The sequence below is a fragment of the Anolis carolinensis genome, chromosome 2 (assembly GCF_035594765.1).
Source record: "Anolis carolinensis isolate JA03-04 chromosome 2, rAnoCar3.1.pri, whole genome shotgun sequence".
NCBI classification, from domain to species: domain Eukaryota; kingdom Metazoa; phylum Chordata; class Lepidosauria; order Squamata; family Dactyloidae; genus Anolis; species Anolis carolinensis.
The window spans coordinates 24,579,646-24,596,761 of record NC_085842.1 but is presented as its reverse complement, the minus strand read 5'-3'; the positions used below and the strand labels follow the sequence as shown (position 1 = coordinate 24,596,761).

Below are 17,116 nucleotides of genomic sequence, written 5' to 3'. Positions count from 1 at the left end.
CGCTTCTAGAACTAATCTTTGCTGTAAAGATAGGGAAGGAAAGAGTTTCTCCTTCTAATATAGGCAGCGTGATTAGGGTATAGTGGTTTTATAATCACCTTTGCTTTCTGGAACCAGGGATAATTCTGTACCTAAAACCTATAGAAATTTGTTTCATTTTCTGCAACTTTAAGATCTGTGCCAGGTTTACAACCTTGTATGAATAAACATCCTTTTTGAAGTTATCCAGACTCAGTTGTTCAATATCTATAGGACAGCTTATAGGGATTTGCAGTTCGCCCGGATAAAGGACAGCACGTTTCAGTTTTATAGTTTTTTATTGTCCGGCGGACGGCACACATATATTTTATATTTTATACTGTATTTAACTGTTTGGAATAGATTTTATATGCTGTTTGTTTTTAATGATGTGTCGGCATCGAATTGTTGCCAATTGTACGCCGCCCTGAGTCCCTTCGGGTGAGAAGGGGGGGGATAGAAATATTGGAAATAAATAAAAATAAATAGCAAAAAAGTAATCTACATTTACCCTCCAATGTTTTACACTAATGTCCAGCAAAATATTTCTCGTGCCATTATAAGATCTAAGCTTATTTTTGAGAAGGGATTAACATATAAATATTAGACCAGTAGGTTTTCACCATCTTACAACATATGAACAAAAGGAACCCTTGATGTTTCTATGAAGAACCCATAAATTTACCACTGAAGCAGCGGTTCCCAAACCTTTTCAGTCATGGAACCATTCAGAGAACGTCCCCGCACCCATGGAACACTACTCTATTCCTATTTTTAAAATAAGCATAATAAATCTAAAAGTTCTTCCATTTTCATCAACTCCTATTGCCTGATGTTTTATATAATGTGCTGGGTTTAGACATTTATTTATTTATTTAGATGAGAAATGGAGAAGAAACATTTAAAATATGATCTCTAATTATTTTTGTACAAGTAAATATTGTATATATACCTAATGTCTCATTTTTATACTTATACTACTTTGAAATTAGGCTTTATGCTTGGCAGTTGAATATGTAAATGCAGGGTAGCATTCAATTAACTTCTAATTTGTTTTCGGTGCAAGCATCAGCTGAAAAGGTCTTTGGATATTGGGTTGTTGTGTGTTTTCTGGGCAGTATGGCCATGTTCTAGAAGTATTCTCTCCTGACGTTTCGCCCAGATCTATATATACCTCACAACCTCTGAGGATGCCTGCCATAGATGTGGATTCTGGAACATGGCCATACTGCCCAGAAAACACACAACAATCCTGTGATCCCGGCCATGAAAGCCTTCGAAAACTCTTTGGATATTATCTGTGCTTTCCTTTCCTTTTCATTAGAATCAAATAGTTAGTTGCTTGTAGTTTTATTTTAAAATATTTTCTAAACTTGATTTTTAAGATTTTTTTGTGGAGGCCTTATTATGCTTTTGCGGCATCCTAGGATTCCACAGAACACAGTTTGGGAACCACTGCACTAAAGCACTCCTTCTGCACTTTACAGGAGATAAATCCAAAGCATTAATCCATTTCGTAATCTTGCAGGATTTGTGGACAACTTGTTTACCTACATTAAGGAGAAATGCTCACACAGCCTTTTTTGTACACATTAAAAAAAGGAAGGAGTGTCTCTCCTGTGAATGAGGCTCCAGAGAATGAATAGAGATGGGCTCCTGTATCAGCATCATAAAAGGCCACTTGACCTCCAGCATAGTTCAGAGACACTCGGATTCTTTTGAGCTCACTGTTCAGAGGAAGGGTCAAGTGATGAGGACTGTTAGCAACTCTGTATGCACCATTACACTTCCCTATAGCCCAGATTCCCCCCTCAGGCCCCCAGACAATGCTGACCTTTCTCTCCATAGACTTTCTGGCAACCCCTGCCAGCCACTCATCCTCCTCTCCCACACAGATTTCCCAGAAATGTCTGCCTGATGTAAATCCATCACATCCCAGGACAGAATAAGTTTTCTTGAACCTCTTCGGATTGTCCGGTAGGTTTTGAGATGTGTTTCCATATGTTACACTTTTATGATCCTCAGACAGGATAAGGTGGTCATTAGCTGTGTCTGGATCCAGAGTTACATTTGCTGTTGGGAATGAGGAGAGAAGAGGAGGAAAAGATAAAAGAGAATCACAAGCTAGGTGAATTACTAAAGCACTTTATACACATCCATTAGTCCTATTCTCTAATCAATAGGACCTTTATGCATTGCAGTTAACTGTCTTTGATTTATGTCCCGCTTTGCTCCCAAATGGGACCCAGACTTGCTTATTCCATACATGCAGTTTTTGGAAGCTCTCCGACTGATTCTTCAAAATACCTCTATTTCAAAGGCAAATTCCAAAATTCTGCAGAATGTTGCCACAGCAGTAAAAGCAGAACCATAGCACTAAAACTGTGCAGTGTGGACGGGCCCAGACTGGCAATCCCCTTTGAGCGCACTTCTGTTTCACTCATTAGACAAAAGCTATGGCACAACTTTCCTCCATCCAACCGGGCACCATAAACTTGCTGTACACCGTGCTCAGTTTTTCCCCTTTCTTGACTTTTTCTTCTTCCCACCCATTCTTAGCTTGTCAGTTATTTGACTGAGAGATACTTCATTGAAGTGTCCCTAGTCAAGATGCCTTTAACTTTTAAAGTTCTGGTCTAGAGGTTAATGAAACATGAACAATGTTTAAGAATCCCACAATCATCTCAACTACCCAGCTGTTTGTCATCAAATGGCTGGTACTCTTCCAGCCTCCCACAGGAATGCTTTAATGTGGGAGCAGATAGTTTTGTCTTTCTAAGGGCAGTGCCCCCTTTACCCCTTGCTCTGCAGAGGTAGTTCTTCCAGTCCCTTCTCATGAGATTCATTGCTGGCTTGATGCTTAGCTTCTAATGTCTAGTGAAATGCGATGCCTTTGGGATATTTAGGCTTCCATGTGTCCCATGCAGGACCTCAACCAGTGTTCAATTGTTTATAAATTACTCCATAAATCTAAATTATTTTTTCTAATTTGTTTTATAAATCTAAATCTAAAAGATGCATAAAATAATGACTTTTATTGCTTGCATCATATCCTGAGATGGTTGGATGTGTGATACCGTATCTCAAAAAAATAGGTTGGGATAGAAATATTTGAATAAATAAAGATGTTTGGAAATATAACAGTAGGTTTGGCATGAGCCCACAACATAGTTCTCCAGTGCTTTTGTAAGAGATAGGAACTGCATTCCTCATTTCTCCCTTTTACCTCTATACCTGTGGTGCTTGTGCTCTTTGCACATACAAGAAATGCATGAGGGAAAAGCTGCTTCATCACTATCTCATCCCTTATTTCTTCAAATGTGACATAATTTTGCATTGGTCAGGGGAATGGGAGGACAGGGTTCCACACAAAGGCAAAACCTAGTGTTTTTTGTGTCAGGGATTTTGTTAGGCTGCAGATGTGCTTTTCAACTAGTGGATGTTGAAGGAGAGGGAAGAACAGGTTGCTTTCCTATAACTGTGGCTTGTGCCTGGTCATCTATGAGCCCAAATAGCTCATCCCCACCTTGCAGAGTCCCACTCTTCGTGTAGAATCATAGAATCATAGAATAGTAGAGTTGGAAGAGACCTCATGGGACATCCAGTCCAACCCCCCGCTAAGAAGCAGGAAATCGCATTCAAAGCACCCCCGACAGATGGCCATCCAGCCTCTGCTTAAAAGCCTCCAAAGAAGGAGCCTCCACCACAGTCCGGGGGAGAGAGTTCCACTGTCGAACAGCCTTGGAATCCAGGAAACTGAGGAATTTGAGCAGGAGCCATGCCAGTCATGGGTAGGCAATATGGTACCTCCCATCTTCTGAACCCATCACCAGCATGGTTCCTGCCCAATTCCCTATTTCCTAGATGCCAGTGCAGCAGCCAAAGAGCAAAGGAGAGCAAGACACAGTGAGGAGAGGACAGATGGAGCTGTGTGAGTTCATAGATGACTACTTGAAGTAGCACATTTTCAGGTAAGCAAGACATGTACATTTAGTAATAAATACAGGGAATCCAAGAAACCTTGGGTCTTGGCTATGTCAAAGTGCAATCCCATCAGAATGCCTCTATTGATGGAAATGGTTTGTTTTCTGTACTCTAAATGGAAACACAAGCAGAACTGGGGACCTTTAGTGAAAAACCAAAAAGCAAATCTCTGGGAAGCCCTCTTCCTTTCTCAGAATTTATGTTTCTAAATTTTACCTTTCTGTAGTTTAAATCCAGGTATTAGCTCATCTGTGGAAGGAAGAGGAAAAAAGGTAATATGCCACATTGTTAAGGTAAACGTAAAGGTTTCCCCTGACGTTAAGTCCAGTCATGTCTGACTCTGGGGGTTGGTGCTCATCTCCATTTCTAAGCCGAAGAGCCGGCGTTGTCCGTAGACACCTCCAAGGTCATGTGGCTGGCATGACTGCATGGAGCGCCGTTACCTTTCCGCCGGAGCGGTACCTATTGATCTACTCACATTGGCATGTTTTTGAACTGCTAGGTTGGCAGGAGCTGTAGCTAACAGCGGCCGCTCCCGCCGCTTCCGGGGTTTGAACCTGGGACCTTTCGGTCTCCAGCTCAGTGCTTTAACGCACTTCGCCACTGGGGCACATTGTTAGGTGTTAACAAATCCTGTGTACAAAATGAATGCATAGGTATAACAACATAATGATTATCTGCATGTTTTAGCTGAAATCTCCGAACTGCTCTATCCTTGCAAGTATGCAGATTTGTTTATGTGAATTCTAATGTGAAGTTTTTCAACATTCCTAACTATGGCTGCTCTTGGAATCTGAAAACAAAAGGCTGTTTTCAAGCATCACTGAAACTAGCACCATAAGATAGGGGGCAGGCAATCCTAAAGCTCAAATGTGCTGTCTACTCTGTATGAAAAGATCTCAAGATAAGACACTGTTGGAGAAATACAAATGCAACTATCCAAATATATTGTGTTGATTAGTCCATCCACAAAGCTAACTCCTCCTGTAGCCAAAACAGTTTCTACAATGTGTTGTTGTAGAAACACACTTTCATGGCTGGAATCACTGGGTTGCTGTGAGAACCCGAAAAACCCAGTTTTTCCAGTGTTTAAGAGTTGTAATATCACTGTGATTTCTGAGTAAATATTTGATCAGTCATTCTAAGCACTCAAAGAAAAAAGCAAGGAAGAAACAAGGACAGTGAGAGATAGGGAGCAAACTAGAAGCAGAAAATCAGGAATTGGCACAGAGGTTGTACATGTCTTTCTACAGGAGTAAAGGTAGAGGAAGGGGAGCAGTCGAAACTGTCACATAAGAATACACATGGGCACAATGCTGCCGTTCTGAGCCCTCCTCAGAGAGAAATGAAAGTATTTCTTTAAAAAAAACACTTAAATGTCCACAGGTTCCTTATTCTTGAAGGGATTTTCTTTACCTCTGACTTGCTTCATGGCACCTTCCAGAAACAGAAGTATATCTCCATAGTCCCAGATCTTCCACTTCAGCTCAAGAGGACAAACATCAGGTTTCTTGAACTCCTTTCTTGCTTCACATCTTAAAGGAAGGGATGTTAACTCACCACTCTGAACAGCTAACTTATATTCTGTTATCTTTCCAGTAATGGCCAGTGAAACCTTATATTTTATGTAATGTCATTATGTTTGGAATTTTTTTACTTCCACTCCATCACCTGCAAGAATTATGGAAATCTTGAGCATGATGATTCAATATACCATAACTTCTTAGGGCCCTTCTACACTGCCATATAAAAACCTGATTATCTGTTTTGAACTGGAGTATATGGCAGTACAGAAGATGCTTTATCTTAGAAACAAAATCATTGCCCTGATGTGAGACCACATGAGCTACCAACCTTTTTGAGCTAGGTATTATTTTTATAATAATTATTATATAATAATTTTACCCGCCTCTCCTCATAGTTTGAGGCAGGTTACAACATTGTTAAAACACACAATCTAAACACAATAATCATTTAAAAACACTCTGTAAAATACATATGTTAAAACATTTACATACAATGCATATTAAAGTACACAAAACAAAAATTAGACATAGAGTTGAAGTTTAAAATTCATCATTAAAACTGTCTAGGTAGGCCTGCCAGAAGAGACAAGTCTTCACTTGTGTCTTAAATTCCGACAGCTTATTTAGCTGTCGAAGCTCCACTGGCAGGTCGTTCCAGTGTCGTGGGGTGGCTGATGAAAAGATCCTCTTGGTGACAATTGCCAGTCAGTTCTAACTGACAGGAGCAGACACTCCCAGAGGGCCTCAATGTTTGGGGCAGATTATAAGGGAGAAGGTGATACTGTAGGTAACCTGGACCCAAACACTGTTTCGTAGGGACTTGAAGACGTGGCTCTTCAATCAAGCCTTTGAGAACATTTAGCCCCTAGTTGTCCTATGCACTAATTGCAGATCTTGCACTTTATACCATGCCCTCTCTCCATTACTGCAGCTGGCACTTACTTTATTCCAACGTTTACAGCCCTACTATACTGCCAGAAATTTACCGTCATGGTTAGAGGATTGCAGCTTGAGTCTGAATTGATGTTTTATATCTTGCATGTGTTTTATTTTATTGTATTTTATATTGTGTTCACTTTTATGTTTGTTTTTAGGCACCTTGTGCCATCTGAAAGCCGCCCTGAGTCTCTTCAGGGAGATGGTGGTGAGATATAAGAATAAAGTTGTTATTGTTGTTTTGTTGTTGTTATTAGTGTGATATGTTCATGCCTGGATGAACCAACCTGGCTGCCGTATTTTGAACCAACTGGAATTTCCGAACATGGTACAAAGGTAGGCCAAAGGCGCACTGCAAGAGTCCAACCTTGAGGTTACCAGCATGTGCACTACCATCTTCATGTCCTCTAAATCTAGAAGGGGTGCAGCTGGCATACAAGCCAAAGCGGATAGTAAGCAATCCTGACGTCACATCTACCTGTGTTGGCATTTGGAGAGACGGATCCAGGATCCCTCCCAAGCTGTGGACACTGTCTTTCGGGGGAGTGTAACCCCATCCAGAACTGGTCGGCAGTGCACACCTCCATCCCCAGATTAGGACCCTTGATGGCAAGAAAAGCCAAAGCAATTGAGTCAAACTACAGGAAAAGAAATTCCACCTAAACATTAGGTCCTCTTGAGCATTTCACCAGGGGAATATTGTTGCATTCTTTGCCTGTTATCTGCCCATCACTTGACACAAGCGTGACCCATGAAGAGTAACAAATGGGATCTGCTTACCTCTGCAGTGTGCTTTTAATATCCTAGGGAGAGAGAAAAAGAGACAATTTCTGTTGTTGATTTGGTTACAGTGTTTATGAAACATAATGATATACTGCTCAAGCATAGCTGATCACCAGGGAATGAAACACAAAGCAAAATTGCAACCACTGGAATATGGTAAGAGCCCTCCACCTGTAAACACTCAAAAACTGAAAGAGATGGAAATAAAGGAGCTATTAGCAAAGGGGTTTTTTGTTTTGTTTTATCAATGTGTTTGGAATGATGTTTAGAATGTCATATATTTATTTATTTATTTATTTCGAATATTTCTACCCCGCCCTTCTCCCCGAGGGGACTCAGGGCGGCTTACACAACTGGTAGGATCACTACCAGTACATCATAATACAATAAAATAAGAATAAAACAGTTAAAATAATTAAATAACATAGTAAAATACAATATATAAAAATTTAAAACAATGCAACACCAAATATATATACCAATCATCCATCAGACCTTGTGCAAAACCTTTATCCGATCCATGTCAATGCTAACTGAGTTCATTCATTAAACGCTTGCGCGCATAGCCAGGTCTTCAGCTTCTTCCTGAACCCCAAAAGGGATGGAGCCTGCCGGATGTCACTGGGGAGGGAGTTCCACAGCCGAGGAGCCACCACCGAGAAGGCCCTGTCTCTCGTCCCCACCAGCCGTGCTTGTGAGGCCGGTGGGATCGAGAGCAGGGCCTCCCCGGATGATCTTAAGGTTCTCGTGGGCTCATAGGAGGAGATGCGTTCGGACAGGTAAATTGGACCAGAACCGTTTAGGGCTTTGTAGGTCAAAACCAGCACTTTGAATTGGGCTCGGTAGCATATTGGCAGCCAGTGGAGCTGGCTTAGCAGGGGGGTAGTACGACATCTGTCATATGTTCAAATTTATTTGTCTCCCAGATATGGAAAGGTCTGCCCATGTTACAATCATGTCTGTGTTTCTTAGCTAAGCAAAGCGAAACTTTAAAAAGTATAAAATGTCTGTAGCTCTGTCACAAAGGCTTCTGGAATAATTTATCAGGCATACTTGACTCCTGATCCTAGCTGTAATAAAACTGTGTTTTTTCTTCACTCAAGAAAGGTTTCTCGATTGTTTTTTGGTCAAAGTACCTCTTCAGAGATGCATTTGTAAAACCAGATGGTAATATATGCAAGATTAAATGTAGTAGGAAGGTAAATGCAAACACGCAGACACTTCAATGAAGGGAAAAGGACCCCTATTATGGAATATGTAAAACAGTAATTCTATTCCTCTTCAGCAAAATGTTTTGCTGAAAAAGAATAGAGTTAATCTTTCTCAAAGAGATATACTTTTATAACCATGACTGAGGCAACAAAGTTGCCTTTCAGACTGTTTCTTACTCATGCGTTTCCACACAGTACCTGTCATTTGGGACAGAATGGGTTAAAAGGGGGATGGCCAGATGATCTTTGTGCTAAATGTGCACTCAACCATAGCAATGATAGGGAAAACCCAATTCAAAAGATTCTCCTTTATCCTGGTTCTGGGTAAAAAAAAGTGGATTTCCCCCTCAAATAGATCGAATGAATCATTCAGTCCACAATACATCATGGAATTCCATTTCAGTGCTCCATCTCGTTAACAGACCTATCCGTGACACACCTTGTATAGATGACAGAGGCACACAAAGTTTTAAGTCACCTTTCCTCTTACCTGCAGAAATTTACTTGCCGGCTGAAGACACTTCAATTCCGTCTCCCTGATATTTTCAAGACCAGAGAGCTCCTCTGACAGGTTGGCCATATGCTCCTCCCTTTTGCTTTCAATCTCCTTTTCCAACTCTTCCATCTGAGAGAGCAGGAGCTTCTCTTGTTCTTCCAAAAACTGGTGCAACTGTTTGAATGCAGCCACAGAGGACTCGCAATACAATCGACTTTAGTGTGCAATTCACCTTAGTTACAGAAGACGTGCCAGCAATGAAGTAGCCTAGAAGATGGATAGACTGCAGATGTCATAGGTTTCTGAATTAATGTGATAAGAAATTAAGAAAGACTCATTGCTCTGCCTACTATTCAAGAATGAGATAGCCAAAAAAAATTACACCATTAAGAGTGCATGTTCCACCTCCCACCTGGTAAGAGTCCCTTTGATGTAGTCCCAGAGAGCTCAGGAATGCAACCCAGAGCCAACTGCATTTGTTCAGAACATGACCCTTCACTTGTTACAGAGTATAGGTCAGCATCAGTTTCAGTTCCTAAGACCACTTACAAGCAGGTCCTGGCTTTCTGTTTCTGTCTCTGTGTTAAATGCACCCATTTCCTCTTGCAATTTCTTCAGACTCATGAGATAACTTGCAATCTTTTCCTAAGGACAAAATAGAAACTTCAGTTTGGTAGGTAAATACAACAAGAGTAATCCAGTGATGTAAAGCAGCAAGGCTCACATTGTCAAACTCCCAAGATTATGACATTGTCTGCCCCCCCCCTTCCCCTGGTTCTGCTGAGTTAATAGAATTATTTATTATTTAATGGGAAAAATGTCACAGAGAAAACTCAATCAAAAACTGGACCTGAGAAATCTGAGGTCTCTATATACAGTCAGCCCTTCATATTTGTGGGTTTGACTTTTGCAGATTTGATGGAAATGTTTTTTCGAAGAGCTTTGGTAAACCTCCACCTGAAGTTGCCCATCCACAGTAAATACATGATTTTCAGCATTATGTTGAATAGGCTGGGACCCTTTCACTTTACGCAGTTATGGACCTATTTATTTATTGAAATCTTTATACACTTCCCTCTCCCATATCAACAATTACAGGGAAATAAAAAAAACCATTTAAAAAGCTGACAATTTTAAAACAATAGAACAATTAAGCAACATATTGAAGTGCAGCATGCAAGCCAGCAAGGTGTGGTGCTTTGAACCAATTCTGGAGTCCAAAATGATTTGCATGGCCAAGAGGAAATTAATTGATGCAGTTTGACCCCACTTGAACTCTCATGTTTTAATGCTATGGAATCGTGAGAATTATAATTCTACAGGATATTCAACTTTCTCTGCCAAAGAGTGCTGAGCCTCACCAAAGGACAGCTCTCAGGATTCCATAGTATTGAGCCATGGCAATTCAAGTGGGGTCAAAATGCATTATATCCACAGTGTAGATCAGGCATGGGCAAACTTCAGCCCTCTGGGGGTTTTGGATTTCAACTCCCATAATTCCTAACAGCCTACCTGCTGTAAGGAATTGTGGAAGTCCAAAACATCTGTAGGGCCAAAGTTTGCCCATGTCTGGTGTAGATGCACACCTGGAAAAGCCATGAGGCTTTTCAGTGCCTTTGTTCTGACCTTGTAGTCGTGGGGAGCCTCTTCCAGAGGAACGACCTCGTGGGCCTTGTGGGCCTTGCCTCTGTCACACACCACACAGATGAGGATTTCATCCTCTTTGCAGAACAGCTTCAGGGGCTCCTGGTGCTTCTTGCAGAGGTGATCCCCTTCTCCCTTCCCTCTCTCTTGCGATTTCTTAGCAATCTCCACCAAGTTCCTTAGCTGTCGGTTTGGAATAAGGCGCTCCATTTGAAAACATTTTCTGCACTGGGGACAGGCAGCTTTTCTCTCTCTTTTTCCACAGTATTGGGTCAGGCAGAACCGGCAGAAATTGTGCCCACATTCGGCCAAGATGACGGGGTCCTCAAAATAGTCCAGGCAAATGGGACAAGTCAGTTCAGCGCAGAGATCCTGAGCAACAGCCATGGCTTCGTCCTAGTAAGAAACAGCAAGACAGCAGCACAGCTAGTTTCACTTTCCATGAACTGGGCATTTCCTGTCCTGAAACTGACTCCGGATATTTCACTCTCTGTGCCTGCCTCTTTAAAATCCACAGCATGGTTAGCTGATCTCCAGTTTTAACATTTGAGGGCTAGGGTTTCCCAGTTCTTGGTGTTTATTCCACATTTAGCTTTATGCCCATCTTTAAATCTCTTTTGCTGTCCACTAACATTCTGTTTTCCATTCATGAGCTGAGAATAAAGTACAGTAATGCTTTGGGAGATGGTGATTAGGCATTTGGACAAGGTGGCCAATAATCGCACATTCACAATCAGTGGCATTCCAGTTTCTTTACACAACTAGCCTTTGTCATGAAGGGCCAAGTGCAGGGGTAGATGAGTTGAGGCCTTTACAGATCTTGTTGGACTGAATCTCCCATCACGCTTCATCACTGACTGTGCTGAGGCTTATAGGAGACATATCCTAACAACATCTTCAAGACTTAAGCTGCCTGCTCCTTTCTCGTTTTTTCTGAAGACAGAAGCAGAAGAGGCTGTGTAGCTCCTGACTCTTCAGACATTAAGAGTTAGAGCACAGAATGACACCATCCCCATGGTCCACTATCCCAGGAGATTTTTCCAAAGTGTTTCACCTTTTCAGTGGGCTATAAATACATTTCCTTCCCTTCTTTCCTCTGCACTCAGTTCCTCCTGTTTCCCCATATTATTCCTCCTCCTCCTCCTCCTCCTCCTCCTCCTCCTCCTCCATACAGTTCTTAAGTACCTTTGTTCAAGCACCTGAAATGAGTGTTTCCTTTAACAATTCTAACCTTGATTTTTCTGGTTTTCATTTTGAACTCTAAATAATATCTTTACTCATATCTGTGAAAGATTCAATAAAATTTAATTGTCCACCACAGGAGCTTATCACCTTTCCTGATCTCCACAATAAAATAGGTTTTAGCATTGCTAGAGACCAATCTTATTCATGGCTCCCTCTGTATTCTTGTGCAGCCAAGACAAAAGCCTTAGCATAGAATCATAGGGTTGGAAGAGAAAACTTTAGCAACCACGTGGAGACTCATAGAATAGTAGAGTTGGAAGAGACCACATGGGCCATCCAGTCCAACCCCCTGCTAAGAAGCAGGAAATCGCATTCAAAGCACCCCCGACAGATGGCCATCCAGCCTCTGCTTAAAAGCCTCCAAAGAAGGAGCCTCCACCACGGCCCCGGGGAGAGAGTTCCACTGTCGAACAGCCCTCACTGTGAGGAAGTTCTTCCTGATGTTCAGGTGGAATCTCTTTCCTGTAGTTTGAAGCCATTGTTCCGTGTCCTAGTCTGCAGGGCAGCAGAAAACAAGCTTGCTCCCTCCTCCCTATGACTTCCCTTCACGTATTTGTACATGGCTATCATGTCTCCTCTCAGCCTTCTCTTCTGCAGGCTAAACATGCCCAGCTCTTTAAGCCGCTCCTCATAGGGCTTGTTCTCCAGACCCTTAATCATTTTAGTCGCCCTCCTCTGGACGCTTTCCAGCTTGTCAACCTCTCCCTTCAACTGTGGTGCCCAAAATTGGACACAGTATTCCAGGTGTGGTCTGACCAAGGCAGAATAGAGGGGGAGCATAACTTCCCTGGATCCAGCCCTGCATATTGGACTAGGGGAGAGTTAAGGTAACTGTTCTGTATAACCGCCGATGTTACTGTTTTTGTATTGTATTGTTTTATATTTCATATTTTTTCTGGAAAGGGGGCGGCAGGCAAAATAAGTTTGGGAACCACTGATCTAGAAGGTGGTCCTAGGAGTCTCCTGTTTAGTGTTTTGGCCATTAGCTTAGAAAGTTCCTTAGGATTTTGTTTTGTCTCCAATCTTATTTAATATATACACAAAACCCTGGGAGAGGTTGTACAGAGTTTTGGGATGCAGTGCCATCAATATTAGATGACACATAGCATTACTATTTTCCCCCACCTCAATCTAAGGAGGCTGCCTTGGAGAAACTGTTGCTTCTCACCAATAATGGATTGGATGAGGAATGCAATCCAGATAAGAGAGAGGTAATCCTGGACATAGAGATTCAGTTTGTATTGGATGGGGTTATATTCCCCCTGAAAACATTGCTTTGCAGTTTGGGTGTACTCCTGGACTTAGCTTTTAAAGCATGTGTGCTTATTGCTCCCATTCCTTAAGACCTCTGATTTGGCCATGGTGTCAGGAATCAATTTCTGATGACCTGGGAATAAATTCTCTCCATGACATAAATTCTCTCCATGACATTCTGAGTCCAGTCGATGGCGTCAGAGACCACGTTATAGAGCTTGTGGAGCAATTACCCTGTTTCCCCAAAAACAAGACATCCCCTGAAAGTAAGACCTAGTAGAGGTTTTACTGAATTGCTAAATATAAGGCCTCCCCTGAAAGTAAGACCTAGCAAAGTTTTTGTTTGGAAGCATGCCTGCTGAACAGAACACCAGAGCATGCAGGATTGGTAAATATACCTACCATAGATTGATGTACATGGAAATAATGGTAGTAACAAGAAATTATTGATAGGATTCACAGTTTGTCTGGTTATGCTGGTTTGTGATGACAACTCCTGTACAGTATATAATAAATGTTCATTTTTTGTTTCACAATAAATGTGAATTCTTCTTCATGGAAAAATAAGACATCCCCTGAAAATAAGACCTAGCACATCTTTGGGAGCAAAAATTAATACAGTAGAGTCTCATTTATTCAACATAAATGGGCCGGCAGAATGTTGGATAAGCGAATATGTTGGATAATAAGGAGAGATTAAGGAGAAGTCTATTAAACACCAAATTAGGTTATGATTTTACAAATTAAGCACCAAAACATCATGTTATACAACAAATTTGACAGAAAAAGTAGTTCAATACGCAGTAATGCTATGTAGTAATTATTGTATTTACGAATTTAGCACCAAAATATCACGATATATTGAAAACATTGACTACAAATAATCCAGAACGTTGGATAAGCGAGTCTTGGATAAGTGAGACTCTACTGTATAAGACACTGTCTTATTTTTGGGGAAACAAGGTAAATCTTGTGGGAAGTCTGAGAACTGTAAAGAGAGGGGTGGGGAGAGGGATTTAAAACTAGGAGATGGTTGGGAAAACCGCTAGTAGGGTCTTTCTTTTGCTGTAGAGGTCAAAGCAATTAAAGCCAGTTCCAATAGTTCTGCTTGTGAGTGGTCTTCGTTTTGCTACTTGGATCCTGAAGTGTGACACATGGAGACACATGCCATAGATAGAATCATAGACTCACATAATTGGAAGAGATTCCAAGGGCCATCTACGTCTCTGGGGAGGGAGTTCCAAGAACCTTTCTCTTGTTCCCACTGTAACAAAGATCTTCTCAGTCAGGCGGGGGCAGGGGGGGGAGTTTTGTGATCCCACCGCTGTCACCAATCAATATGGAACTCACATAGAATCATAGAATCATAGAATAGTAGAGTTGGAAGAGACCTCATGGGCCATCCAGTCCAACCCCCTGCTAAGAAGCAGGAAATTGCATTCAAAGCACCCCTGACAGATGGCCATCCAGCCTCTGCTTAAAAGCCTCCAAGGAAGGAGCCTCCACCACAGCCCGGAGGAGAGAGTTCCACTGTCGAACAGCCCTCACAGTGAGGAAGTTCTTCCTGATGTTCAGGTGGAATCTCCTTTCCTGTAGTTTGAAGCCATTGTTCCGTGTCCTAGTCTGCAGGGCAGCAGAAAACAAGCTTGCTCGCTCCTCCCTATGACTTCCCTTCATGTATTTGCACATGGCTATCATGTCTCCTCTCAGCCTTCTCTTCTGCAGGCTAAACATGCCCAGCTCTTTAAGCCGCTCCTCATAGGGCTTGTTCTCCAGACCCTTAATCATTTTAGTCGCCCTCCTCTGGACGCTTTCCAGCTTGTCAACATCTCCCTTCAACTGTGGTGCCCAGAATTGGACGCAGTATTCCAGGTGTGGTCTGACCAAGGCAGAATAGAGGGGGAGCATGACTTCCCTGGATCTAGACGCTATTCCCCTATTGATGCAGGCCAGAATCCCATTGGCTTTTTTAGCAGCCGCATCACATTGTTGGCTCATGTTTAACTTGTTGTCCACGAGGACTCCAAGGTCTTTTTCGCACACACTGCTGTCAAGCCAGGCGTCCCCCATTCTGTATCTTTGATTTCCATTTTTTCTGCCAAAGTGAAGTATCTTGCATTTGTCCCTGTTGAACTTCATTTTGTTAGTTTCGGCCCATCTCTCTAGTCGAACTTCATGACCAGGCAGGGGGTGATCTCTATTACAAGACCCCAACTGCTGCTTCCATTGACACTTATGCGAGTGCGTGCACACATGCGATGTAAAGAGACACTGAGGGGGAGACTTTTTTTTTCCTGCTGTAACCCTTTTTGAGGAACTCTTTTTTATTACTTTGAGGTTTAGAGAAGAGAGTGAAATGCTTCCAACTCTCAATTCACTAGAATTTCAGGCCTAACTGAACTAACAGATGTTTTAGCTCTGCCCCTCTCTCGTGCCTTAGCATGTTTATTTGCATCTGGCCAATCAGGCTGCTTCATGCAAATAGCGGCAATCTAGCTCCCCCCGGCTTCTGTTACTAAGGAGCCACACAAAATGTCTGCCTAGTTCTTTTTTTTTTTACAAAATGGCTGCTCGCAAACCAACTCCTCAGGGTAGGCCACACACTAACTTTTCCTTAGGCAAGACAAATCTGTTACACCCACTACATAAATTTGAAAAGGAGGTGGAATAGATAGAAGGGGCTACTACTACTACTACTATTACTACTATTAATAATTTATTACCCACCTATTCCTGTGGCTTCAAGCGGGATACAGTACCATTAAAACAAGAGATAAACACTATTAAAAGATATACAACAAGGTACACAAAATTAAACTGCAAGTTTAAATTCAGTAATAACATCCAGATTAAAATTCACAACTTAAAATTCACTGGGTAGGCCGGCTGGAACAGATGGGTTTTCAATTGTGTCTTAAATTCCGACAGTCAAATGTCTTCCAGCAGATCATTCCACAGTCTTGGGGTGGCCGATGAAAAGGTCCTCTGAGTGATGGTCACCAGAAGGGTTCTGGCAGGATGGAGTCAATGCCCTTCAGAGGACCCAAGTGTTCGAAACAGATTAACCTCTTAGATCAGGGGTCCTCAAACTTTTAAAGCAGAGGGCCGGTCCACAATCCTTCAGACTGTTGAGGGGCCGAATTATCATTTGAAAAAAAAAATGAACAAATTCCTATGCACACTGCACATATCTTATTTGTAGTGCAAAACAACAACAATAACAATGAAAGACCAATACAATATTTAAAAATGAAAATAATTTTAACCAACATAAACCTATCAGGATTTCAATAGGAAGTGTGGGCCTCCTTCTGGCCAATGAGATAGTCAGGTAAATTAGGATTGTTGTTGTTGTGTGTCTTCAAGTTATTTCAGACTCTGGGCAAGCCTAAGTCCAAAATTATTTATTTATTCATTTACTACATTTATTTACTACATTTATATCCCACCCTTCTCACCCTGAAGGGAATTCAGAGCAGCTGTATGTACATACAATATATTATATTATTAGCATAGCACAATATTAGCATTGTATATTACTATATTGAACTATACCACTATACTATAATATTATATGTAATATATAACATATAATTAATATTATTATATGGTATTATTATTAGTATTCTATTGTATAAAATGATAATATTATTATCAATATCATATGTCTATACAATATATTATATTATTAAAACTGATATAAAAATATTATATTATAAATGAGGGCGGGGGCCAGGTAAATGACCTTGGAGGGCCGCATCCGGCCCCCGGGCCTTAGTTTGCGGACCCCTGTCTTAGATTGTAACCATCTTGGACGTTAAGATCATCTGAGGAGGCCCTGCTCTCGGTCCCGCCGTCTTCACAGGCGCAACTGGTCGGGATGAGAGACAGGGCCTTCCCAGTGGTGGCCCTTCACCTGTGGAACTCTCCCCCTAATGAAATCAGATTGCCTCCCTCCCTCCTGACTTTCAGGAAAAAAACCTGAAGATGTGGATGTAGGACCAAGCTTTTGGATAAAA

At 41.6% G+C, this 17,116-nt stretch overlaps 1 protein-coding gene across 1 annotated transcript; it reads right to left on the bottom strand.

Moving 5' to 3' along the window:
• Positions 1-1,435: 1,435 nt before the first annotated feature.
• Positions 1,436-10,985, bottom strand: LOC134295849 (zinc finger protein RFP-like). The gene is made up of 6 exons (XM_062969318.1): positions 10,581-10,985; positions 9,504-9,599; positions 8,949-9,128; positions 7,245-7,267; positions 5,419-5,537; positions 1,436-2,142 (listed from the first exon to the last, which is right to left on the bottom strand). Exons 1-6 carry the CDS (start codon positions 10,983-10,985, stop codon positions 1,574-1,576), a joined length of 1,392 nt encoding a protein of 463 aa, XP_062825388.1. The 3' UTR covers positions 1,436-1,573.
• Between the last annotated feature and the right edge of the window lie 6,131 nt (positions 10,986-17,116).

Excerpts from the sequence above, each read along its gene's own strand:
- LOC134295849 (XM_062969318.1), bottom strand. The coding sequence starts at position 10,985 with ATGGCTGTTGCTCAGGATCTCTGCGCTGAACTGACTTGTCCCATTTGC. Across the intron at positions 9,600-10,580 it reads AGGCTCCCCACGACTACAAG|GAAAAGATTGCAAGTTATCT; the intron begins GTCAGAACAAAG and ends TTTTGTCCTTAG. Across the intron at positions 2,143-5,418 it reads TGCCATGAAGCAAGTCAGAG|CTTGTGATTCTCTTTTATCT; the intron begins GTAAAGAAAATC and ends TAATTCACCTAG.